General features: G+C 42.9%; 1 protein-coding gene across 1 annotated transcript; it reads right to left on the reverse strand.

Moving 5' to 3' along the window:
• Positions 1 to 4,312: 4,312 nt before the first annotated feature.
• CARD11 (caspase recruitment domain family member 11) lies at positions 4,313 to 26,549 on the reverse strand (the record flags this gene model as incomplete). The annotated part of the gene is made up of 23 exons (XM_082292047.1): positions 26,342 to 26,549; positions 25,605 to 25,742; positions 24,629 to 24,954; positions 23,692 to 23,871; positions 21,972 to 22,124; positions 21,753 to 21,878; positions 21,075 to 21,272; positions 20,395 to 20,574; positions 19,304 to 19,358; positions 17,973 to 18,082; positions 16,697 to 16,800; positions 13,997 to 14,049; positions 13,318 to 13,450; positions 12,636 to 12,837; positions 12,072 to 12,198; positions 10,750 to 10,990; positions 10,242 to 10,338; positions 9,083 to 9,178; positions 8,019 to 8,151; positions 7,298 to 7,477; positions 6,019 to 6,143; positions 5,072 to 5,187; positions 4,313 to 4,517 (listed from the first exon to the last, which is right to left on the reverse strand). The coding sequence occupies exons 1-23, from the start codon at positions 26,538 to 26,540 to the stop codon at positions 4,313 to 4,315; spliced, it is 3,477 nt and encodes a 1,158-aa protein (XP_082148173.1). The 5' UTR covers positions 26,541 to 26,549.
• Positions 26,550 to 26,923: the final 374 nt, after the last annotated feature.

Genomic DNA, 26,923 nt, shown 5'->3' on the forward strand with positions numbered 1-26,923 from the left:
TGATCAAATGTTTAAATGTAGACTTTTAAAACTATTTCAACTATAAAAATTAAAAATGCCAAAATTTTCTTCAGATAAAAGATTGAAAATATGTGAAATATTGAAAATGACTGCTTCAGTATTATTGAAATACTTTAAACTTTTAAAAAATGAAATGTTAGAATGGAAGAATTTCCACAGATATTTGATTTAGATGAAAACATATTTTCTAACAGGACAAGTTAAAAAATTTCCAATTGCATTTTCTAGTGGGCAATTTTTCAATGACATTTTCAGAAGAACATTCTGCATGTGAAAAATTTTCCAACAAGCTCTTGTGAGCTCTTAAAGGCAAGAAGAACTAGTTTTCAAATAACCCATTTTGAAAGGCACTTATTATTCTATGTTTTACACCTTTTACAGCAGAAGCAGCAGACCAAACATAAGGCAATTTTGGGCTTTCTGTTACCTCCTTTCTAACTTAAAATACAAATTGCTGTGAAATGTTCCCAGACCTCAATTAAAAACCATGAATGATTTTAAAATGGGTTGTGCTGAGAATGTTGCTTACCTTAGGTAGGGATGTACACCTGGGATCCACACACGGCAGCTGGGCCTGAGCTCTGGTGTCCAAACACAGCCTCCAGTTCCAACTCAGGTCTGCGGCTTGAGTCTCCCTCTTTAGACTGATTCAGAGAATGTATCTGAATTTTGGGGGTACCTGCAAATCCAGTTATTGCCCCCAAACCTCATATCATGTGCTGTCTAAAATATAGAAACAACCAAATCAACATTAAACTTGTCCCATTCCAACCCTTTGATGAGATCAGGTGGAGAATTTCATCAGGTGGTGAGATTTCATTGTGACACTATTTACAAGGAACATCTACAACATTTCCAATTCCCACTTCGTTTTCTGAATTGTTCTTCCCAGTCTTTTGACCACACAATCCCTACTGAAGCTGGCTATGCCTGGTGGGCTTTTATGTCTGTGCTGAGCCCAGGTTTGTGTAAATGGGATGTGCATGTGAGGAGGGATGTGGCCTAAGGTGATACCTCACAAAAGAGATTTAGCAGAATGGAAAATACCGCGACGATCTACAGCCCAAATTCCAGGCCTGCACCTCCAATCTGCCAGTTCAGGACTTGGAATCCACACTGATTCCAGCACTCTGACATTCAGGGAAAACCATGGCCTCTTTTCAAGATCTGAAACAGTTTTTCAAAAGGCACAGGGGTTAATTTCCTTCAGTTGAGAGGGAGAGCTCTTGGCTCCAGAGCAGAAGCATCTCCCAGCCAGTGTAAATGACAGTGGCCCCTTTTGCGCTGTGGCTGTTCTGCAGCTCCCCTCCAGCTACAGATCTGCTCTTGGAGTTCACACCCAGAAGTCAAGAGGGAACTGAGTTTTCAGTCCTTCTCCACCGAGTCACAGAGAGATGAGGGTTGTGCAGGCTACAGCACCCAGCTGTGCCATGAACTGCATTGTGCAGGGTCTGGTTGCTTTGCATCACATGAGCAGGCAACCACAATGCCCTGTAGTGTCTGCAGAGCTGGGAATTTACAGATGCACTTGGATGTGAGAAGAAAAGCCTGTTCCAGGTATCCATTCCTCTCTTGTTTCACAGAAATAATTAGATCTCTTGTTCTCTGCCTCAATCTCTACTTCCACTTTTCCCATAAGGTGGTTTAGCTGTCCTAAATTACAGATCAAAGAGCTAAATGCTAAAGGCCAGGCTAATTCTCTCGTTTCTTGCTGTAGTCTATGAAAACCCGAGACAGTTCAGAGGGCAATTCATCTCGCCCTCAGACAGCCATCTCCAGTAAGCCAGACATACAGCTCTTTGGAGGTGTATCTCTGCTCACTGCTAAAGAAACCTCCTCCAGAGTTTGGCATATGCCTTTCCAGTGCCAAAAGTGAAGTGGGACAAATCACATCTGCAGCTTTGTCCATGCAAAGAGACATAAAGCTGTGGGGAGATCACTGCAGAAACAACAGCAGCATTCTGAGATAGTCCATCCCCTCTGCCCCACCTGCCATCTGTTGCAGCCATTCTAGCAGATGGTAGCGATCCCTGTGGCACAGCCAGTGGCACACGGACATCCTCCGTGCGCTGTCCGGTGAGCAGTCAGCTGGTGGCTCCTGGAGGCATCTGATGCTGACCTGGCTGAACTTTTTGCTGAAGCAGCTGAGAAATGTTCCTGCAGTTCCTCCCATTGCTCAGCTGCAGACTCAAAAGCTTTCACAAGAGGGGCAGGAACAAACCACAGGCAGCTGTTACACAAGGTTGCATTATCAGGACGTTAGGAATGAATGCAAAATGCTCCTGAAAGGCTTAGTTCTTCCAACTGATGCTTTCTTATTTCTGCTTGAGCTACAGAGGATCTCTGAAGAATCATCCAATTTGTTCTATATATACCCCAACTGGTTGTTATTCCTTGCCCTGGAGGGAGTTGAAAATTGTGTGCGCAGCCTGTCCTTTTTGTAAAGAGATTGCACATGGAAGTTTCCCCCTGCTTGCACAGTCCAAGCAGATGGCACTGGGCAGGTAAAAAGCTATTCTCTGAGAAGTGCTAGCTATGAACATTCTTTCAAACATTAATAACTTGAGAAACACAGCGGCAGCAATTAGATGTAAAGTGACATAAATTACTGCTTGAAGATTCCATTAGTTAAAAAATGATGTGCATAAAAGAGAAGAGCATAAAAGAAAAAAGAGCATCAAGTAAAAGCGCAATCCCACAAGCCAACATACACTGACCCAGTCTACCTGAGAGACACCCCCAGCAGAAGTTTGTTGCAAAGACTAGGGAGCAGCTAATCTAATGAAGGCAACCAGACCAGATGTTTTATTTAGATTCTGATTGGTTTTTTATTGCCTGCTGCAAAAATCAGTCCACACTACCAAGATGGGGGACTGGGGATGAACACAGAAGCAAAAAGTAAATTTGTTATTAAATGCATCTTAAAATGGAGGGATATGGCAAGGAAAGAAGGATCTAAGGACAATGGGATGCACAACTCTTTATCTGTAGGTCAACTTTTATTGCATTTCAGATCAGCAATTGCGCGAGTCATTATTATCGGGTCAGTTTTATTGGATCAATTTGGCAATCTCAGTACAGCGTCTAATGTCGAGAGGAAAGGTTTCAAAGACTGAAGAGATTTAGGAGTCTAAGTCACACTCATGAACAGTGGAACTTAAACTCTCTGAGGACTTAAGTGCTTTTGAAAATGGGACATGGTCTCCTCAGCCCTATACACACTTCTGGAAGCGTGCATTATCCCACTTGGCCACAGCACAGCGTGGTGCTCGCCGGTCTCCTCGCTGTCAGTCACGGCACACAGGTCAAGGACTGAGTGGTTCACAGAAATTACTGGCTTACGAAATTCTCCTTTTCTTCTTCTCAGAATAGTCCCTCCTGTTGAGAGCAGGCATGTTGGCAGGCAGTGATGTCATAGAAAAATGTTTCAGTGAAGAAACAGAGAAACCTGTTGTCCAGAGAAGGCACCATGGTATTTTCCATGAGTAAAAAAATGTTAAAAACTGAGAGATGTACAAATGAGTATGATGTGGAGGCAGGGATGAAATGTTGGCAGATCTGGAAAGATCTCATGTGCCACTGGGACAGTGAAGTCTGTTTTCCTGTAAGTGCCAGGACTACAAAGGAAACCTGCAAAACTGTTAAATAAAACTGGGGTTTCAAAAGGAAGGGAAGATTTTCATTTTAGTTAATGCCAGGAAGAATAGCTATTTTCTTCTCTTTTCATTAAAATGGCTGTGGAGAAACAGGGCGACAGAGCTGCTCTGGCCATCAGCAGTTGTGTTGCTGTTGCTCCCAACCAGCCTCCAGCTTCCTCAGCTGGGTATGTTCTCACTTCAGGGGGGTGTGGGGCACATATCAATTCCACATCCTGAAGCCCAATCCCCATGCCTTATCCCTTTTAGATTCCACTTATTTGGTCTCATCAGAAGTTTTCAATGAGATAAAAGAAATCCATATTTTGAACATAATAAATTACCCCAACCTCCCTCTCAAGGTCTTTGTCCTCATGTGTTAAACAGGTGCTGTCCCTTAAGAAATGCCAGCGGATCAGAAATTGTGGTGGTGGCTGTGGTCTGTCCCACAGCCTGGATCCCAGCATCTGAGACATGGGCTCTTCAACACAGCTCCAGTTCCATTCCAGACATGCATCCTGCCAGCAGGAAGTGCCCAGCCAGCAAGGGTGAAACAGGAGTGAGCTCTGGGCACCTCATCAAAGAATTCTGTGAGCCCCTGCTCCACCTGGATGTGTCGTTTGCTCACCAAAGAGCTCCATGTTACTTATGGCTTTTTATAGCTGATCCTCATCTATCCAAATGGTTTTCCGCTGCTCTTCCCCGATCCTGTCTTTTATTGTCCGGATAAGATCCTCAATGCTGCTCCATGCCTCTGCCTCCACAGAGGCATAAAGGCAAGGCAGTGCTTCTAGTTCTTTCTCCTTCAGGCGGCACATCCGTAAAAACTCATCCTCGGCCTCTGGCTTCGGCAGCAGTTTCCTGGATCAAATGAGCAGACCAAATATAAATGTCCTGCATTCTAAGTTAATCCTGTAGTCCCAGCTGTTCCATCAAGAATTTATTTTCTCCTAACTACATACAAGCAATAAAAGCAGTGAAGAATGCAGCTACTCCAGGTGTGCCCTCCCCTTACCTCCATGCTGCCCCCAAGGAGAAATATTTGCTATGGGGAAACAATTTAAGAGCATTGAATGGAGGGAGAGTGCAAATGTTTATGAGCTCTCCTCTTCCAGCTTGCATTACCTTAAGAAATGCTGTGGGAGTGCTGAGCATGAAGAAAACCACATTTTCTTTGGTCTCATCCTCCCACAATGCTCATTGCCACCAGTGACAGAGTGCCAGATTTGGGGAATTCCTGCTTTCTCCGGTTGTAAGATTTCAGGGAGGAATCATGGGAGGAAATAGTGCACATAGAAGTACCAGATGGAGAGGGATGAGGTTCTTTATTTCTCTCAGTGAGAACATTATTGGACTCAAGAATCATTCACTGAATAAGACGGAATATCAAATATGCAAAAGGTTTGATATGTTACCTGAACCTCTTGATGTTTTTCTCTGAGACTCTTATAAAGAGAACAATAGGATATATCTTGGCTTTGATTAAATCCTTTGTGCAGCTTATTCCAGCTTCCAGGAGACAATGCTTGTTCTAAAAACAAAGTCATAACAGTGTCACAAAGGAAATTCACTGCTGTGGAATCTCAAGATAATGGTATCTATCCCTTATGGGGTCATTTAGAAAGCTCTCTATTTACCATTGTACTGATTTAAAACCTTTTAATCAAATACATTTAAAGTCCAGCTCCTCCTACTGGTTTAAAACTAGTCAGTCAAATATCGGCTGAGCTTAACAGCTTTCCAAAAAGGTTTAAAATGGAAATGGATTGTTCTAAAGATGAAAAGTATGATAAAATACCAGTTTTACATAGAGACACAAACACACAGGCTTGCTTTTTGTTCAGAAAGAACATCCAATGCAACTACTTGTAAGAGAAAAAAACATCACTTTAATTCTCCTTTTTTTTCCATGCTGTGCATCAAATGTACTCTATTTGACATCAGATCTCTGTCTTGGGCATTGTTATCTTTCTTCTGTACACCCCTGTGTCTGGGTTTCAGGCTTCCCTTTCCTTTGTCTAGGTTCTTGTATCTCTCACTCTCTCGTGTATTCATATATACTTATGATATGAAAAGGAAATGACTAAAGGATGGAGCACAGAAAATGAAAGGATACTTAACTGCATCTATGTGGGTCATCACAGGGAATGAGGGAGAATATAAAAGAATATGGCTGAGGATGGGAAAGGAAAGGAAAACAAGAGCACAAATAAAAAGCCATTTGGGGGAATAAATACAAATCTGAGATTGAAGGAGGGCAGGAGAGAGAACATGCAACTTTAAATTGGTCAGTCTCTTATGCAAGACATGGCAGAGGGGTTCACAGAGAGCCCAGAGAAGGGACACAGAGGACTGGGAGCACCTTGGCAGTGACAGCCTCAATGTTGGCAGGTACAATACATTCGTATGTGTTCAGATTCTTTTCTCTGCTGAAGATGACAGTCTCCGTCCTTTGCTTCCTTAAGAACTCTTCCTTTGTTACAATATCTAGGAAGAGATGTGGTTGGGGATAGAATCAAATTTACAACAGCAGAACATGTAGAAAATATCCAGTAGTACTTCACATGGGATGTAAGGATGGTTCAGGGAAGGAAGATGAGCAATGAATTGTCTTAACAGCTGCCTCATTTCTTCCATTGAATTCAATTAAAGCCTAATCTGATCACAGCTGAGCATCTCAGCTATATCCTACACCAATGAGTCCTTGGGCAATTACTACAACACTATGAAGGCATTAAATTAAAACAGTAAATACAATTCCAGCACCTAATGTTATGTAGTAACAGTTCAGGGATGGAGGATGCTGAGAAGTGCTAAAAAAAGAAGGTCTCCTCAGCACAGGATCCTAAAACGAGGATTTAGTGTTCCAACATTTGTGTTTAAAGTTTCAAAAAAATTTGGCTTAGGTTGCAATGTGTGATACCAGCCCCCTTGTGAATTGCAGCTCCACATCAAAGCTTTTGTTTTATGTTGCAAGACAGGGGATATTTATTATAATACTTAACTTCTCAGGTTCTCTGTCTGGATGACTGTAAGGCTGCATACTATGCTGTGGGTATTCAATATTAGTGTAAAAATGAAACGTCAGCTCTGTTTAATGCTGGGTTGTATACAATCCTGCCCTGCGGCCACCACGGCACTGCGTACTGCTTTAATAGTAAATACTTAGCATGGAAGAAAATCAGTCTTTCCAGTAGATCAAATGCACAATCTTCACAGCTTGGATGAGACAGAAACCTAAAGTCGCTCTAGGGAAGATATGCCTCATAATAGCAAATACTAGAAACAAATTAATCAAAATTTCACATTGCCTAGATATGCAGTATGCAAACAGTATGCAAACAGAAAGAGCACTCACAGCATTTCAGTCTCTGAGGGGCAGCCTAGCAACCACACAGCATACACATGGATAATATTTATAGACATAGAATCTCATAACCATGTGTACTGGCTGTCTCAAAAACATTCAAATATCCCAGATAGTCTCAAAAAGCAGGATTTACAGCTACACATCACTCTGATGTGACTTGAAGTACCTCAAGCAGCTCTCACATGTGCATTCCCCTACGTGTGCACGCATATATATGTTCGTATTTCCAACACTGAGGGTTGACAGTCATGGCCCTCTTTTATCCCATTACCTGGCTTGCATATGTTGAATTCCAGGGCACCTCCAGAGTTGAGAAGCTTCTGCACCAAGGGCTTGGCAAGCATGGTGGGGGTGAACAGTACAGGGCGCCTGCGCTCGCAGTGGATGGGTCTCACCAAGCTATAGGGGATCAGACTGAGCTTCTTATCGATTTCACTCTCAGAATCCAAATCTGAGCAAAGAACAAGACATTTATCATCTGAGTTCCCCTCCATCAATATTTGGAGAAAAAAAGGAGACACACATGAATCAGAAATGGCATGATTAGTCATACTGGTCCTCCTTCCCCTTTTGCTGGGGTTGTTTTTACTATACTCACAGCACTATGATGTCCAACCTAATACTAGATTCAAGTGCCTTTTGATTTCAAGAGATTATTTCTTAACCTCTTCAACACAACATTTGCTTGGAGCCTTTCTGCTCATTAGCTTGACTTACTCTAAGTTAAATGTTTTGGAGCAAAAGGCAAGAAAGCACCTAGGAAGAACTGCCAGTCAAACAGGACATTTCAGCGTCCTAAAGCTGCCCATGAAGGCTTAGTGGCCCAAGCACTTTTAGCAGAATCAGTTTTGGTCACAAATCCTGTTGAACTTTTGCAGAGTCAACCACAAATGCAAGACCTATGATACATTTCGTAGCCATGCTGTTGTATAGATGTTTATGTAGGCCTTTGTGTCAGTGCTATGTGTGTAAAGGCTGTTTTAGATCTGCACCTTCCAGTTTATCAGGCAGCTGCTTCTTCCCTTCGGATGAGCTCAGTGCCAGGCCCGAGGGCCAGCCCGTGACGATGCGGACCCGCTCGTTGCTGTTCATTCGTTTGTATTTGTTCTCAGACCTACTGACAAACTAAAAAGGTGAACAAAAAAAAGAGAGATTTGACTCTCATTTCTTGCATTATTTACCCTCCCCATGTATTCATCAGCTGACACCCGTTAACTACGAGATCGGAATCACCTGTGTCGATCAAAGACAGGACTCCATGGATCTGTGGACTTCTAAGGCTCTTTAAATATCATAGATCTGTTTCAGAGCAGGTGTTAATCCCCTCTGGGATTTCTTGTTTTGTTCTCTGCTCTTAAGAGGCATGTTTTCCCTTCACAGAGCTCCCTATCACCAGTACAAGCACTGATGTGTACATCACACCCAGAGTATGTGCACAAATGTATCACAGGTTATACCCAAACTGCCTCTTCTTTACTCTACAAGAGAGACTTAAAAACTCCCAAATGGCATCTTTTTACAGTTATTTTACATGAGAAATGGGCTTCATGCTTTCCTTCCTCATCCACCTGACTATTCCTCTATCCAAACATTAACTCCTCCTCCTGTGTATTTGCTAACCTTTCACAACCTCCTTCCTTCACAAGGTTTATCTTTCACCCACAAGTCTCTGTCAGGCTCAGTCACTGGCCCACAGTTAAAGGACTATTTCCTGATGGAGCCCTGTCTCACAGAGACTTGGAGATTTGATCCAGTCCATTGGATTTGTCCTTATGGTACAAGCAAAGCACATTTCAGCCTCTGATGGCAGATGTGGGATTCCTCAAGGCACATTAGTAATGGAAGCTATGCTCTTAAAAACAAACACCCCGCATCACAACAGAAAACACAACCCATCCTTCTCGTTCGTGCATTAAATCTCTTTTTGATAGGAATAAATTCCAATACAACCTCTAGACCTGAGCTGGGATTTCTGGGGGAATTAGGATAGCCTGAGAATATCAGCTGTTCAGATCCACTATTTCAGACATTGCACTGAGGATTTGAACTTTATTACCTGTAAAATCTGGCCCAAAAGAAAGCTTGCTCTGGACAGGCGAGGGCTGGTTTTTGGGTCGCTCTGTGGGGCAGGCTCCTCTGGCTGCAATGTATTCTAGTAAAAAAGAACACAGGCGTTTTTCTCCTCCACCCTCTTTTTTGTATTTGTTTTTTTAAATCATAATATTTGGGAAACAAAACAAGCCAAGACAGATATTTTATATTTCCAGTAAAAGAGGAGAGTGATCGATACCTATCCCAAATACAATGTTCTAAACAAACTGTGGACATAGTATGGCCTGTGCCAAGAAGCACTGCTTTTTCACTGCTCTTCACACTCCTTTTTTTCAGACTGCTCTCCACACCTAAGAAAGGGGCAATTTCTGCACCAAGAAAGATCATGCACAGCTTTTGCTTTCACAAGCACCTCTTCCAGTGATCTCTGTCCCTTTGATCAGTGGGGATGCGAGCACAGAAGGAATGTGTGACACTTAACCTTGACTGAAATCAAGCACAAGCACTGTCTACCTGTCTCTGCAAAAGTTAGAAGCATGAATGTCTCCCAGACTCTAAAAATAACTTACAGTAACTAATGCACTGGGAAGGTAATTTTAATTTTGTAAAGATGGAATTTTGGGGTCTAAAGAAAGAAAAATCAAATTACTTTTTGTGATGGAAAAGGAGAAAATAGAAGGGCTGTTGTGTGTGAAGGCCTGATAATCCCAATTCTCTCCACAACATCTAGGCTGGAAGAGACAGGTCTTTCTAAAGTGGGACAACAGACTCTGTGGTTTAGAGGCTTGTTCACAATCGGAGAGAAATAACTCTTGATTATTAACTCCAAGGACACAGCTTCTTCCTCATGTGTACATGAAGATGCATTCAATGTTTACAGGCAGAGAAGCATGAGAAGGGTAACTAAAGCACAGAACAGTTTTGACTTTTAAAGTGTACTCCCTCACAGCTGGAAGGGTTAATAGTGAGCCAGAGCTGGGTTCATTCCCAGGGACATTATTTAAAGCAAACAGAAGGTGCCCGTTGCCTGACACAATCAAAACCTACAGAGAATGTAAACAGGAATTTCTGTAAAATGATGATGAAAAATGAAAAATGAAAAATGAAAAAATAGTAGCAGGGGAGTATGAGGTGTTAAAAAGACTTTGTTTGTGGATACTTACCCGCAGTGCCCGAAGGGTATTGTAGGAGTTTTCTGTCTCATCTTTGCTTCCTCTGTGCATCAACCGCTGCAGCTTCACCAAAAGGAGTTGCTGGGCTCTGAAAGAAAGGATGGAATCACGTAGATCAAGATAGTTTTGAAACCACTCACAAGAAAGCTGGATTGCAATGGCTCTGTGCCTACAGAAAAGATTAAATAGAAATAGCAGTGAGGACTGACTGAACCATGAAGTAAAGGCAGGAACAAAATAATATGGAGAACTGCATTGCAGTTAAGGATTAAAGAATATCCATGGAATATTTGCGTATTGTACTTTTTGAGCAACCCACTTTATTTTTTCAGGTGACATCTGGAATCTCCTTTCTTAAGTTTTATAGCTCATGTTATAGTTTAACATCACCAGATCTTATCTCAAAATTTAAGACAGATACCGCTTTCCTTACAGCCATAATTAAGTTCCTGTTTCAAGACCCCTGCTCTCAGTTGTGGCCACTCAGCATCACCCTCACCTGCTGTAGCTGGGAATGGTCCCCATCTCCAGGTCCCTGTCAGTGAAGGGATCCACCCTGGCACACAGCCACTCACACCTGCCCTGGTACATGGTGTCGAGGATGTGGACGATCTCATCACATTTCACTGACAGGGAGCAGCAGTCCAGCTGGCTGGAGATATTCAGGTTCAGGCGGATGTGAAATGAATCCCCTGAGGTGATGAGCCCTTCTTCCAGCTCCGACAGCAGCTTCCGGTACCCTGCAGCAGGGAGGGAAGGGGTGAGGCAGGATCTCACACTCTGCTCTTGCTGCATTCCCGGGCATCCTCTGGGAGAAGCCACAGCACAAACTCCTGGGGCTCCTCCGAGAGAGGTTTGTACTTCCAGAGCGCTGCCTGCAGTACTTCCAGCAAGATCATGGGCCTGCACCTCAGAGATACTGATGGGGCATTGCCTCAGGGACAGACCATGCTGCTGCTGTCAGGCCTGTGGGAATATTCTCATTATAATGCTGCTTTTAGGTAACTCCATTCTCAGTACTCCCCACATAACCTGTGGAACAGAGAACTCACCAAAGACGCAGACACAGCTATAGCTCTGCCCTCTAAGTACAGTGTGAGTTCTGCCACCAATTTTACTGGCAAGCTATTCCCCTTATTAGCTCTAATTGGCACTCCCAGAATCTATAACATGCTTTATCTGCAGTTAAGTGATGCTCAAAAAATTGCAATAGTCTTTTCTACCGTTGAAAACATCAAAGAAAATCAAAGGCATCACTTCTTGTGTGATCTATGCAGCTGAAATTCTCTAACCAGCATAAAAACACGAACGCCCATTTATACACACCAGTAAAGAATGGATTTTGGAATGTAATTTTTGATCCATAACCTGAAATTATCATTATAGGCCCTGAACACTAAAATCAGATTCTGTTCGCCACACATGAACTCCGGCTGTTAAAGATAAGATAAAGCCACAAAGTAATAAACAGGGCAACTCCACCAGGTAAATGCTAAATTGACCAGCTGGATAAAGATCATTCAGCTCACCACGTTGTATTGCAAAAAACTGTACATAAAAATAAGCTTGAACGTGTTTCACGAATCATGTTGCTATTGGCCACCATGCAAATTTTTCAGAATCCTCTTGACAAGCACATGGGCTTTTTATTTTCTCAGTCACCAGGCTAAAAGCTGAAACAGTTCCACAGAGGTGCTGTAATTAACACCAGTGGCATGCTCCAGATTTATCCCAATACAAAGGATATGCTGGTCCTGTCACTCTCTTCCAGACAAGTTGCTATAACAGACCATATGAGACGAGAAATACTTCTGGTCTTACCTTCATGATTTGATTTATACTGGAGTGTTACTGGACCACTGCACCTCTGAATTGTCCAGTGAACTTCTTCCTTTGTGCAAGTATCCAAGGGAACACTTTGATTTTCTCCTTTAATGCAGCCCTCCAGCTAGATACGAAAGAAATATCACTCTCCAGCGCAGGGTCAATATCTGAGTCAATTATACCATTTTTTTTTAAGTGTCATAATCTTTTTCTTATTAAACAATGCAGACACTTTGCTATCAGGATGTAGATTATGTCTTAATTATATAATTATTTTTCTCTCAAATTAGGAATGCTAACAGTCAACAGAACTGCAGCACTTGGACAATCCCAGGCTTTCCTGGGAGTAAGGAGTGCAGGAATATAAATTGTGGGGGGTGTTTTTTTCCCCTTGGAGGCATTTTAATAGGAAAATGGTCTGGCAACATTGGCAATGGAGGGAAAACTAAGTAAAGAGAAACTTGGCAGAAGCACTGTTGAACTTGTGCTCATGGGCTGCCAGGGACAGCATAGGTGGGTGGACAGACACCCTGTGCCACTTGGTGATGATTTCATGCTCACCAGGAGGATCTGGTGTCCCTCCCGAAGGCCAGCTTTCTCTGCAGGGGAGCCTGTCTTGACAGAGCTGATGAAGCTGCCCTTGTCATTGCCCCCGAGCAGGGTGATCTCTGAGTTGAGGCTGTCCCCGTTGAGTGTCACGCGCTGGATCGTGTGACACGAGCTCCTGATGCGGCCCACAGACGTGACAGAGGGACGGAAGGGTCTGGTCCATGAGAGGAAGGGACAGTTGGTTATCTCACTCTGAGTTAAATGCATGTATGATAAATGAAAAATATAGAAATAAACCTCCAGCATTACCAAGCACTAGGATCTAAGGACTCTAAAAGAAATCCTCCTCGTTACAGCACAAGTTCTGGAGAAGAGCATCTGGATAGATCCCAGTGCTCTGGCATCTCTGAAAACTCAGCATACAACAGTTCTCCACTCTGCAAGCTCTTGCAGCGAGATAGCAAGATCACAGAGAGAAATTTAAGCCTTTAGAACGTTTAGTCTGCCTTGAAGTTTTTGAAATTTGAGGATGACCTTCATGGGTTTACGGGACATGAAGGGGCTCCAAGATAACGTTATATTGCTGCCACCATAATCACTCCTGCCACTGTAACTTCAGCAACTAATAAATAAATAGAGAGTTTCTACCACAGCACCCTTTCCTCTCAGGTATTTGAGATGCCAGTTTACCTACCTTTCTAGAGAGAACTTTCTAAATATGGAGTTGACATGCTCAAGCTCATAGGCATCCAGGCCTTCTGACTGATGAGAAGAAGAGGAAGAGTGCACTGAAGGAGCTCCATGTGACTGCCTGTCATGACTGTCATCTGGAAAGAGTAACAAGAATGATAATGAGTCCTAGATAAAGTGACAAAGATGAAAAAGAGGAAAATTAATTTTAATTGAACCCAACCAAAGCTGAAGTAGGAAATTCCTCAGGGAAATTCCTCAGGCAGAGGCATGAGGACATGGCACAAGGAATGCCTCTCTCATAGAACAGAAAGTGGGAAGGGACCTCTAGAGACTGTCTAGTCAAAGGTCAGTGCAGGGTCAGCTCAAGGAGATTACTCAGGACTTTGTCCAGCTGAAGGACATCTAAGGATGAAGAGTTTGACTAAAACTCTCTGGACAACCCTGTTCTAGTGTTTGACCCCCCCTCATGGTAAAAAAACGAATCCTTTTCCCACTTAGTTCTTCAGGAATGACCACTTTCCCCTTCTTAACGCTGGCTGACCCTTTGTTTTCTCAATTTACTCACAGATCGTGCGTCCCATTCTCTTAGAGCGGGGTTGGTTATCTGACAGTCTCCGTAGCTGGGGAGCTGATAACATATTAGCTCGTATTTCAATTACATATGATATCCTCTTGCTTACCATCCAGCTCCAAAGCATCACATCCAAAGCTGTCATTGTCCTCTTCAACCAAGCTGGAACTAAAAACAAAGCATGAGATAATGGAAGAGAGAGAAAGTTGAACACTTTCCAGCTTTCAGCAGATTTCATTAAGTTCCGAAGGAGGAACTTCTTCTGTGAAAAAGGAAGATGTTGGAGGCATTGCATCAGGCAATGGTGCAGATGCAAAAAAATAAGCAAGTAACATCCTTGAGAGTCCAGGGGAGATATAGAAAAGGGCAGGAAGACAACATGTGTCAGCCAGCATGAGAAGCATGTGAAGCAGCAAGAAGGTTCAGAAGGAAGAATTGCCAACAGCAGTGAGGGAATGAAGATTTTGCTGAGGACAAAAGGAAGCTGCTGACTGATGGTCTGGTGTGTGACTCACACCACACTTGGTTCACATGGAGATAAAGGGCTGCACAATGCCTGCTGTGCATGCACTGCACCATGGGGGTTTTCCATGACAGAGCAAAAAGCCAGAAGTTCACTGATGGACAGAGTAAATGCAAGGGAAGTTACTGAGGTGCAGCAGTAAGGAGTAATTTATCTGCTTGATTTAAAGTGCTTGAAGTTTTTATAGCAGTTTCAGGGTACCTCACGTGGCTACTCAGGTACCTGCAGCACAGAACAGCAAAGTGCTCCAGGCTTTGGGAACTGCCACAGCTCTGCTCCCAGCCCAGCTCGCAGTGACACAGCCATTCCTGGTAGAGGTGACTGGACTGGTTGGCCTGAAAACCACTCAAGATTCTCTAAAATTTTGCTCTTACAGGGGTATTGGGGCTGTCCAGCCAAGTGAGCGATCTGTCAGCTTCACTAGAAGGACTTCATTAAAGCATGTCCTTTGGTTGCAAAGCTGTTTAAATAACAGCTTGTTGTTTTTCCCATTCAGAATGATTTGTAGGTCTCCTGTGGAGCTGATATTCCTCACATTTGGCTTTAGCTGAAGGGTGAATTTTTGCAGCCAGGCTGCAGAGGATCAGCTATTTTTACAGCATGCATAAGCAGGGAAATAATGTACCTTTTCCTACATTATATGATGATCTCACCTTTTTTATTCACACAAATTAAGTTGAGATGAACTGTGAAACCTGCAACTTGGCTTGCAAACAGCAATTATTCTGGATTATGTTCAAAATAAGTTACAAAAATATATCATGCTAATTATAAAGTTATAAACTACAGTGAATTTTTGGGCAGGCTCTTGAGATACTTGACTTTAGTGATTATCAGCTCAACAAAGTAAACCCACATTCAGACCTTATTCCAGGGTACCTTTTCTTTCCACACAAAGAATATCTAATATGAGGGAAAAATTCAGATTTCAGTACAACTCAGTCTTCCAGTGCCTTAACACATGGAACAGAATACAGTCACAGTTACAGTGAAATAAGTCCAGAAGATAAATAATCTCTGTGTAATCTCTACTGTGTTCTGTAATACACTGCAAATATTGAAAGGTTCAGGCATGCCAAAGGCTTCTCAAGCACCTGAGGCACAAAACATTCAAATAATTAATAAAAAAGCCTTTTCTCATCTTGTAATAAAACACACTTTAAAAAGGGACTTGGAGGGCAATGTAGGAGAAGCTAAGGGAGACTGAAATAAACACTGCTTAAAGCCTCAGCAGCCTACAAAATTATGTGGGAGGACCAGCTGAGGATGCCCTCAGTGGAAAGCTGTCTTGCAAAGCTCTCCAGAGAGAGAGGCAGAAGTGGCAGTCTGCCCAAGATCAGATTGTTTTGAAAAACATAAAAATATGAATAAAGGTCTAATAAAGATTAGATATCAAAAGTAGATCTAATAAAGATCTAAACCCTCCACATATCTTGCTTTCTTCTAAATTGGTCTGCTCTGTTCTTTTCTCCTTCTGCTCGGGACCTTTAGGGAATGTATTTGTATTTCCTGATATTTCTGATGCAGACACTGATGCTATTGACACCACACCAACACAGCATGTCTGAGTATCACATTGCAAAAAACCTTTTAGAAAAGGGGTCAGTGCCCATTAGGGAACTGTGAGGCAGGAGAGGTCTCCTTCCTTCCTGCCACCAACTTCCCACTCACCAGCTGATGAGATTTCACTGCCAGGGGAAGTCCATGGGGCCCTGACCCGACAGAAGTGGAAGCTGCAGCAGAAGGTGAAGCCAAGAGCAAAGCCTCTCTCTCCACTCCCTGCTCTGCTGAGAAGCAGACCCTGAGACTCACAAAAACCACCTCCCTCCTCCACTTCTCCCCTCCACTCCTCGCAGACATGCAAGTAACTCTGCTCTACTTCGGCAGTTTACAGAGAAGAAGGACGAGCTTTGAAAGAAGGGGAAAGAACAGGGACACAAGGGCAGCATGGAGCTGAGGGGCAAAAACTGAAGCTGGATCAGTGTACGAAGGTAGAGAGAGCACTTTCTCCAACAGCATCAGTGCCAAGTTATTCCAGTCCTGTTTCTGTCCATTACAAAGTCAGTGCTGCAGTGGTATCACTGTGTCATTCATCCTGGCTGAACTGTCAGGCACTCCTGAGTGGTTTGGACAAAATGTGGGATGAAGGGCTGCAGCCTTGAGAAGTTAATCCTGCTGCTTTATAGAGGCTCTTCAATCAGAGGCAGACACAAGGACCTCTACAGGCCTTTTTCCCTTGTCCTTGTGCCATTGGGCTCAGGACAGGTTTCCCCACATGTGACCCACCTGCAGTGAGGGGTGTCCTCTTTGCAACGCCGCACGATGGAATCGTTCCCGGGAGGCTCAGGAGTGGTCGACATGATGCTGTCATTGCGATTCCGCAGGGTTTGCTTTGAACAAGAAACCAAAAGGTTTCAGAAAGGTTATCTGGTTGAAATGTGCTCTCACCTCTAAGTCACAGCAGCATTAGCAGTGGTGCTCTGCACTGGCCATAATCTGCACTGAGAAGCGCACACACAGAAAAAGAAGAGAAGCTGATTCTAGCTGTGCAGAATCCAAGAGCACTCATATATCCCAGTTTTTAGCACAATGCCCAGCTTGTGTGCTGGCACTGCACCTTCTCCTGTGACCACATAACTGCCTGATTTACTAAGCCATTGTAACTTTACCCTTGATGTGTGGTGTATATGTTGCACAGCTGACACAGGAGGAGGATGAAAAGCAGTATGTCTACTTATATAAATATATATATAGTTGGAATGAGACAGAAAAACACAGATCTTCATATGTTAAATAATCTTCCAGTACACGGGAAACTAAAACCTGAATTGCAGTAGAGGGAAGACCAGTATAAGTCATCTAAACATTCAACAAATATTCCAAAAAATATTCCTAACCCAGCTACGCTTATTATGAGTGGCAGCAAGTTCTTTCCTGGCTATTCTTGAGTATAATTTTAATTTCCTGGGGGCAGCATTTTTCACGGTGTTCTAGAAAGATGTCTTGTTCTTTGTTATTAACACTCTGCAAGAGCACTCTCTCTATCTGCCTGTCCTGCTGTGTCAGTGCTCACATATGTATAATGGAATATCTACCTTGGAAGATTATGGGGATACAGCAAGCAGGGAAGAAATGGTTTGATTATGGTATGCAGAAATTTCCAACTGTGATCTGCACCCCTTTTCTCACTTGCTGTTACTTATAGACAGGAAAAGCATTATAGAACTCAAAAAATCCTTAAAATTTTCCCAGATAAGTTACAAAGCAGCTTTTAAAGCAAATCTCTTTCTTCTAACAGTAAATGTTAAATGGCACAAGGAGACAGCAAGAGGTCATAAATACCTCTGAAATATCTTTAAATAAACATAAACCAATTCTGTGATTTTGGGAAAGGCTAATAACATAGTTCTAACAAAACGCTGGTAAAAGGATTAAGGGAGCTTCTGACAAGGGCCTTGAATGTGATCACAGCTGGGATGCTGGGGAAGTGCTAATACTGAGCTGCGAAAGCGCTGAACCACATTAGGAGAGACAGTTGTAGACAGGCAAGGGGCATCCTTACAATCCTGGTGACTTCACAGCTGCTGATGGAGTTACTGATGGACACAGAGGAGCTCGTGTCCGTGCGGCCGGTGCTGCCCTCGGCCCCGTCTTCATCCTGTGCTCTGACTGCTGCACTCATGGGGACACAGGGAAACACAGACAAAACACACGAGAGAGAAGCACGTCAGAGCACTTCCAGTGCAGAGTCTTTCACAGATGTGCCACTGCACTTATGTTTTCTTTCCATTTCAGCTGGTCCTGTACTGGACAGGGGCCGCAGACACAGCTCCACAGCTCTGGCTCCCACACCTTCCTCAGCAGTTCCCGACAAAGCACGGAAATTCCCACCCCTCTGCACAGACTCCTGCCCACTTTGTCTCCCAACTCTGTCCTGGCCATTTTTAATAGATCTGTGAATGCTATTTGACAAATAAAGAAAGAATTGTTTCATGAATTTATGTTCTAACTTCATCACCTGAACCAGGCGATCTGCAAGGTAGGCTCATTGAATTACACATTTTTACTACAAAAAATTTACAAGGATCAAGAAGCCTGGGATCCCTCTGCAGCCCCAGGTAACACAGAGTGAATGTGGACTCCTCCCCTTCCTCAGCACCTCTGATTGGTACTAATGTTGCACACTGCCTGCTAGCAAAGCTGCTGTTTAACATGGAATACCTTGGAGCGGGAGCCGTGTTTCCCATGGTGTTTTGTCCAACAGAGGCACACTGTAACACACAACAACTGAAGGAAGTGCTGCCTCTGATGGTGTTTGTTTCAGGGATAGTGTTACACAAATAGGAGGAATTAGGAGTAACTCAAACATGAGTGTACAGCAACAAATTTGGTAACTTGGCAGCTGGCTGGGACGTGGGTCAATCCCCCTCTCTGAGCTTTTGCAATGCTTTAGATTTAAAATTAATTCTGTTTCGCTGAAGGACAAAGGAACTCATTAGACAATCACTAGATTAGGGCCTTTTCAGCTTGAATGATTTTTCAACAGCAAAAAGAGAATGGTATGATGATTTTTAGTGCAGATGTTACACAAATGACTTTACAACTTTTGTAAACTAAATGAAAAACTGAGAAAACAGAAAATTTAGCTAAGCTATGGGATGCACATTGTGTGCCTGTAGAGGAATCTTTGGATGGAGAGGACAGTGAAGTAGAACACTTGACTACTTTAAATTATTACATTGGTATCTGTGAGAGAAACTGGTTTTTTTTTTACTGACTTGGACTTAGTTAACAATTTCCCTGGTTGGTATATTTGCTAAAACAACTTAAAGAGATTAAGTGAAAGAGACAAAGGAATGGAAAAGGAATAAGGACATAGGTGCTCTTTCTGACCTTGAAACTCTGACGTTTTGTTCATGCTGACAGGGGATTTAGCTCTTGGACTTATCTAAAAGTAAGAGGACAAAAATCAGCACAAATACAGAATATTTGCCACACACTGTAAACCAGATATTTTTACCACCTTTTTTCACTGCTACGTTATAATATACTTGCCCTCCTTTAAACAACAAGACCCAAAACTTGGAAGATATTTAGGTATCTAAATACCACAGCAGTGATGGAGGGTTAGCTACCCGACTACTTTTGAATGTCTGGCCCAAATAACATTGCAATTTACAGATTCTGCTGAGGAAACAAAGAGACAAAAGGTGAAGTGGGTGCCTTGGGACTGGTTTCAGGCAGCTGTTAATACAACAGGCATCCTTTTGGAGTGTACAATGTGAAAATTGCAGCTCTATCGCCATAAGTAATAATGACAGTCAGAGCTCAGAAAGGTTATGAAGGGCAGGGAGAATTCAAATGCAGATGAAAGGAAAGAGAACCTCAAAAGCCGGAATGTTAGATTTTTGTGGGTTTTCTTTACAGTTCATGAATACAGCATCAGATAATAGCTGTGTGAATGCAGCTGGTCGGGAAAATCATGAACCTACCTCATGCTACCCCTTCCTGTTAGGGGTGAGGAAATTGCCATAATTTAATTCTAAATTAGACAGTTAATTTTGCTCTAGATTGTGTCCACTTCTTTCTATTTTTCCTTCCAGCTGCTGAGAGCTTTTCCTCCAACACTTTGTTTTTCACCTTCAGTGTGTGTTGGACCTCAGGCATTATGTCATTTTTTTTTTTCCACTAATGTTAAGGAGGCAAAGAATCAATTTATTGACAATGCTCCAAGAATGTGAATGAACAGCAGAAGCAAGAAGAAAACAGAAAATGGGGAGAAGGGACAGAAAACAGTCTATAAAGCCTGATTAGATCTGCTCCTCAAGATGCAAATCACCACAGGGCAAAAACTGACAGCTCACTATCATACACAAATCTATTATCTTTACAGCAGTTTCAGAGGCACTGCCACAACATGTGTTATGTCTGATAGTTCCAACAGTCCCTGCTCTGTGTCATTCCAGCCTCAGATTCAGACACACCTGGATCCCCTTTAGGTTCACTCTTCTCTTGAGACGAACTTGATCAGGCAAGAAGAATTTGTTGTCTTCTGGAGAGTCTTCAGAAGTGGAGGAGTCATCGGCTTCCTGACCATTGGCTTTTGGGCCAGAAGTCCCAAAGGCCTGGGAGATAACGGTAATGGGAAGATTCCGTGGCAAACTCTAAAGGTCACAAGGGAACACTTTTACTTCTGAGACCAGTTTGGTACAACACATGACCTTCCTTTAGAGCAATCTGATTGAACCTATTGTGATTCTGTGCTTCCGAAGTTCATGTAGAATGTGGCTCCAAACCCAATCAATCATTTGGGTTGAGATTAGTGGGGATTTCTGTTCACTGCCTGAATTCTGTTTCACTCACATTCCTAAAAATATTTGTAGTTTCTAACCCAGTTTAGAAAATAATTGGTTTTCTGTATTTCTTTCCCTACCATTTAAAGTCAAGCTGTGGAATGGCAGCCTTTGGGAAGGCATGTGCATGACAGACAACCTGAACAACACTACAGCAAAGAATTCACAACACTGACATTTAGTAGGAGGAGATTATTTTTTTCAGTTAATTCATGGAAAGAATTTAAAAAGTCCCCTCTCCCTTCCAGACCAAAATGTTTGCAAAAGCAAGTCTTAACAAAAGAGATCACATCTGTTTTGCTCAGCTGTACCTGGTCAAGGAAGTTGTTGTCCTTGGAGAGGCGCCGGAGTTTGCACTCCAGGTTGACGATGCACGCTTCCTTCCGCACCACCTCGATTCGGAGCTCGTCGTTCCGCTCCTCCAGCTCCCGGATCTGCTTCCTGTATTTGTCCTTCTCTATCAGACAGTGTGAGTACTGTGTCTGAGCCTCGTCGCGCGAGCGGAATGCCTGCAGCGGGGCAAGAACCCTCTGTGGCACCTGGGCACCAGACTCTCCTCCTGCTGCTTTTGTTTGTGAAGTGTTGGCAATGGGCACTTCAGAAGTGGTACCCAGTCACCCATTAACACAGCAATCAGGACCAGGATGTGCCACAGTAGCACCATCAAAAATTATGATGATGAGGGTTTACATCTCCCTCTGGGTTGGTGGGAAAATGTCCCAGAGTGCAAACGGGGTGACTTGACACTGACATAAAGCCTTGCAGGAGCTGTTGTTAAGATCCTGGCTCTGCCTGCCAGATGCTACACTGTGGAAACAACCCAATATTACCCTGTGTTTAATTACCCTAATGCAAATCCCAACAAGTAATTCTTTTAACTGCTTATTTTATAATGGTATTTTGGGCCCAATTACCCACAATTCCCCAAAGTGACACAGAGGAGATAGAGGCTTTTGCTACTGATTTCCCCCACTTTAACTGTGAGATACCTGGTCTCGCTCCTTTTCCACCTCTTCCAGCTGTATCATTACAGTGTTCATGCGGTGCTTGTACATCTCACAGTCTTTTCCTAGTGTTGAGCACTTTAACTCCAAATCTTCTTTCTCCTCAAGATACTGGAAATGACAAACTGTTAACCACCACCACTCCCAGAGGCATTTTGGGCACCAGCCTGAGATATTCCATCTCTCAACCCTTCCATTTCTCACCTTGTCTCTCAAGTCCTCCACATGACGAATCTCCTCTTGGAGATTAAAGATCTTGTTGACCAACTCATGACGATCCTCCAGTGCCTCCTTACGGTCGTGTTCCAGAATATCCAAAATGGCTTTGTCTGAATCTGGCAAACCCCTCTTGTCAGCCTGAGGAAAGACATTTTTTAGAGCCAGGCCAGGGAAACAGAAAATAGTTTTGCAGGGAGAAAAGTATCAAAGACAGTAACAGGCAAGAGGAATAGCAAATGAACAAGGTACTGCAATAGGAAAGCTGGAGAAGAGATGGACATTTGTTCATATTTTAAAGCATTGTCAGAAAAGATGAATAAAATCTGTCTTGCTGTCAGAATAATCTGATGAAGGAACTGTTTTACTGGTCTATTGTACTGGCTGTAATTTGATCTGGTTTGGATGCAGTGACAATTCTTTACTCCAAGCCCTGCATTCAAAACTCTTTTCTATTAATCAGCTCTCACTGAGCACAAAAATCATCCTCTTCCAAAGAGCAGGGCCTAAGAAAATATTCAGGAGAATTTTTAAGTCATGCACAGGCTTTGCAGAGCTGTGCTCAGAGAATATTAAACATGCCTGGAGTACCTTGTACCACTGCTTCATTTCCCACACTGTCCAGGAATATAATTTCTTTCAGATTTAAAATTAAAAAGATTAGCAAAGCAGGTTCCAACACATAATTGCCATCCAAAATTAACCATAAATGGAAGATGAAAAAAGCATGAAATGCCAGCAAGGAATATGCATATTTTTTTTTTGAAATACCTAGACTGAATTGGAGATTTCAGGGACATTTCGGTTATCCAGTATTTCTAAGCATTCCTAAGCATTTCTAAAACAACCTGGTTCAAGCGTATTTATACTTTTGCTTAGGAGAATTTAAATCCTATTTTTAGCTATTTCTCTGTTCCTTTAAGTGCTGTAAGACCATTTCAATTAATATAAGAGACCTACATGGACCAGAACTCCCAGAATCTTCTATCCTACATTGTTTTTCAACCTTTGAGTTGGATTTGTGTAAGAACTAAGAATCGTTAGGCGCTGCTAGAGGCTACAGCCATTTCTGAAAGGCCTTCTATTGATAATTTTTAAGTGTCATTTTAAAATGCCACAAGCATTTCCAACAAAGTGCTAAGCAGTCTCATATATATCCCATTATTTGGCTAAGCTCTAAATGTGCTGCACATCATTTGTTTTCCCTACCTACCCAAACACACATTAGTTGAGCTCCCTGTGCAAGCAGGATTCTCCAGGGCACCCTGGTGCTTAGTGACTGCTCAAGTACAGGAACCTTTGTTACCCTCTGCTTCATTAAAACCTTTTTGGCAAAGATATGACAACAGCCTGACACAGGGTACACAGAGCCACTGTCAGAAATTTCTGGACTGGCTGTTTAACAGAGCTTTGCAGTGACAGGCTGGTACAATGTTCAGCAATTCAACACTGCATTCTTGGAAGAGCCAATTTCTCATGTACAATTGATTTTTTTAGAGGACTATTTTTGTAGAGCTCCTCCTCATGCATGTGTCTGTGCAGGGAGCACTCCAGGCAGCTGGGAGCTGTACAACCAGCCTTCTGTTTGTCCAAACTTTGCACTTATGCTGGTTGAAGCTTTGCAGGCAGAGGTTTCAGCCAACACTTCCTGCACTGTAACTGGAATATGCTTGAGTTTGGATTTAAAGGCAGCAATCTGCTTTTATACCTGAATGATGGACTGTAACTCTTGGATTTTAGTCTTCATCATCTCATTTTCCCGCTCCAACTCCAGAACCTGTTCCTTTTTGGGTCGGTTTTCAATATCATTTTTCAGCTTCAAAGACTGGTTCCTCTCCAGCTTGCACTCCTCTTCCACCTTGTTCAAGCGATGCTTCAGCTGGTCAATCTAGAGCAGCCAGGGAGAGTGAAAAGGAGAAAGAGGAGAGGGAGGGAATCCTTCCTAGCTCTGACATTTAGTGCTCTGAAAAAGCTCTCACTTCCAGGTGAAAACATAGGGGGAAAAATAGTTTAAACTGTGAATGCTAAGGAGGAGTTGATAATTGGGTGCTGAATGTCCACAACTGAACTGGTGAAGTTTCAAGTACAAACCTGCTACTTGCCAGCTGTAACTCATATGGGCTGATTGTGAATATTTAGAACACCTGGATTAAAAAAAAGTGACATGTCCCCAATCCTTCAATAAATAAAGAAGTATGAAACAGAATGAACACTTAAGAGGCTGACCACACATTGTGCTTTTTGCACGTGGACTATTTGGATCAGGAAAAACAGGAGAAAATTCAGGATATGTTTCTGAATAAACCCTCAGCAGCTGTAGTGCTGCTGGACAACTGTACCAAGATATTACTAAGCCTAAAAAAGCCAAAATTATGTTCTTAGTAAGGAAGTATGTTTTAAATTTTATTTTTACTTGCATTCTGTTAATTCATTATCTGCCATTAATACACCTCACTGCAGTTGGCATTTCTATACATTGATGCCTCCAATCATCTGGGTAATGTCTTGGGGTGACCTTATGATGTGTATCCCATATCAGCAAGCAAAAGAGAGCTCTACACCTTTCTGCTGTCTCATTTTCCCAGATGCCACTGGCGCTCTCCATTGCTGTTGCTGACTAAAGCACCCCAGAGCATTTATCTCACCTCCAACTGCAGGTCCCGGCTCCTTATCACAGCCATGCTCTTCTCGTCACTCAGCTGGGCATATCTCATGGCCAGATTGTAGTTCTCATCTTTCACCTTGACCAGCTCATCGTTGTAGTTGTTTCTCTCCTCCTTCATCTTGTTGTACCTCTCCTGGAAGGTCAGCAGCTCTATCTTGTTCAGCTTTAGCTGCTTTCGCTCATCCTCCAGCTGGCGGGACTTGGCCAGGAGCTCACAGCGCTGCATGTCTTTTGTCTTCACTTGCTGCTGCAGCTTGATGATCTCATTCATTAGGAAATGGGTTAGGCCTTCATGTCCCTCCTCCACTGAAAATGTTTGAGCAGCTTATCAATGTCTAGCGAAGTACCTTATTTAAGTTACTTTATTAACAAGTAGGATCAGAAGAACTAAGTAAGAAACAAGGGGCCAGAATATGTACAGAGGTGCAGAATTTGCACAAATTCATACACATCTGTATGTCTAATAGTACAAACATTACACAACACACTGTTATCAGAATCCCAATATACACACATACAGCTTGTCTAGATAGAAGACAAAGCCTTTACATTTGTCTTGTTTCTGCTGAGCCCGTAGAAAGAGCACAACCTTTGTAAAATGAATCTGTACAAGTTCAATTAATATGAATGCATCAAATGTGCTGCACATGTGTAGGTCATCAGTGTAATTTAGTTCACTGTTCCAATATAGCTTCTCCTGAGATTTCTGGCAATGTCTATCATTTCATTTGAAGCTCTTCAGCTTCATTCAGACAGCTAGGATGTCCCTTTCCTTTATACATTACCTACCACATTTTGCTTTGAAGGGGACTGAAAAGCTGCAGAATGCTACAATAAGATTAGCTTTTATTTCCACTTCTTTCCAAAAAAAAAAAAAAAAAAACCAAAAAACAAACAAGCCAGTCTTCCAGATAGTCCTTAGTTCAACAGGCTCCTTTATGATTGATTCTACTCACCAACAATAGTGGAAAATCTCCGTGTAGGTTCTTTCCCTGTCACCAGTTTGTAGAGTTCAGGGTAGTAAAACTCCAGGCTCTCTAAGAACACCACGTAGCCTCTCTGGCCCTTGGTGTGGAGGATGTCCAGCAGTCGGCCTGGGTACAGACAAAAGAGAGGAGACACATCAGCCCCACCAGTAGCATGAGCAAGTACCACATCCCTGAAGTCAGATCTGCCTAAGGTTCGTCTCTGCCACGGCAACAAGCTGTGCAAAATCTGGCTGATTAACTGAGTTCAGCTGAGCCCATAAAGTAATGCCACCAATTCTACATGTTTGTGCTGATCGTTATTCTGAAGGAGTAGAATGGGCAAATTGGTCTGGAAATTTCAAAGGACAAGTTATTCAGTGCAGACTTTACCAGGCAAGGATGGCAGATCCTCCAGTGACAAATCACGAAGTACTGCAAGCTGAAAATCTGCTCCTAGAATGGCACTGGCTGCTGCTCATGCTAACTGAAATATTTGCCAAGGCCTTGATGGGAGTTTGAACCCCAGGAGCTTCAGTCTGCACAGCACTGGAAAGAGTCTTTGTGATCACAATAGCACCAGAATCCCCCCTTACTTTAAACCTCCTCTAAATAAGATTAAAGGTTTTCATTTGGTGATGTGCAACTTGATACAGGCTCCCTCCAGACTTAGCAAAGCAAAGCTATTCACACAGGGATGCAGATAGAGCCACTGACCAGATAATTACCTGCTCTGTTAATTTTGGAGGGCAGCATAAGGGAGTTGAGAACCTCATCCTCATCCTGCTCATCGATGACTTTGCACTGCCGTAAGTAGGGGGTAAGTTTGGCTGGGTTGATGTAGCGGCTCAGCATGTGCCGGTTGCATTCCACATTCTCCCACAAAGCCTCCTCTTCATCTTTCAGTGTCTCCAGGCAGTCATCCATCTCTGGCTCTGCTCCTGAACAAGGGAAACAACTGGCAAATGAACACCAAGCAGGAGAGCTTCAATCCCAGTAGTTTTCTGTACTTCCACGTCATATGGGATGAGCTCAGAACCACTTCTGACTAATGCTGAATTTGCCCAATATTGAAGCTGTTTGAAGTGCAGCCTGTCCACAGCTTATCTGGGAAATGACAGTTCACAGAAGTGCTATCTTGAGTCTGTGAACTATTGCTCATCGCTCTCCAGTGATGAATCTGCACTCACCCAACTCCACCAAGGTCTCTACAAGTCAGAGGATCCCTCTGCTCAAGAGGCAGTGGCAAAGGGCACAATGCAAGGCAAGAAGTGAATGAACCTGCAGAGCTCAGAGCAAAGACAAATACT

This window comes from Coloeus monedula, assembly GCF_965178545.1.
Source record: "Coloeus monedula genome assembly, chromosome: 16".
Lineage (NCBI taxonomy): Eukaryota > Metazoa > Chordata > Aves > Passeriformes > Corvidae > Coloeus > Coloeus monedula.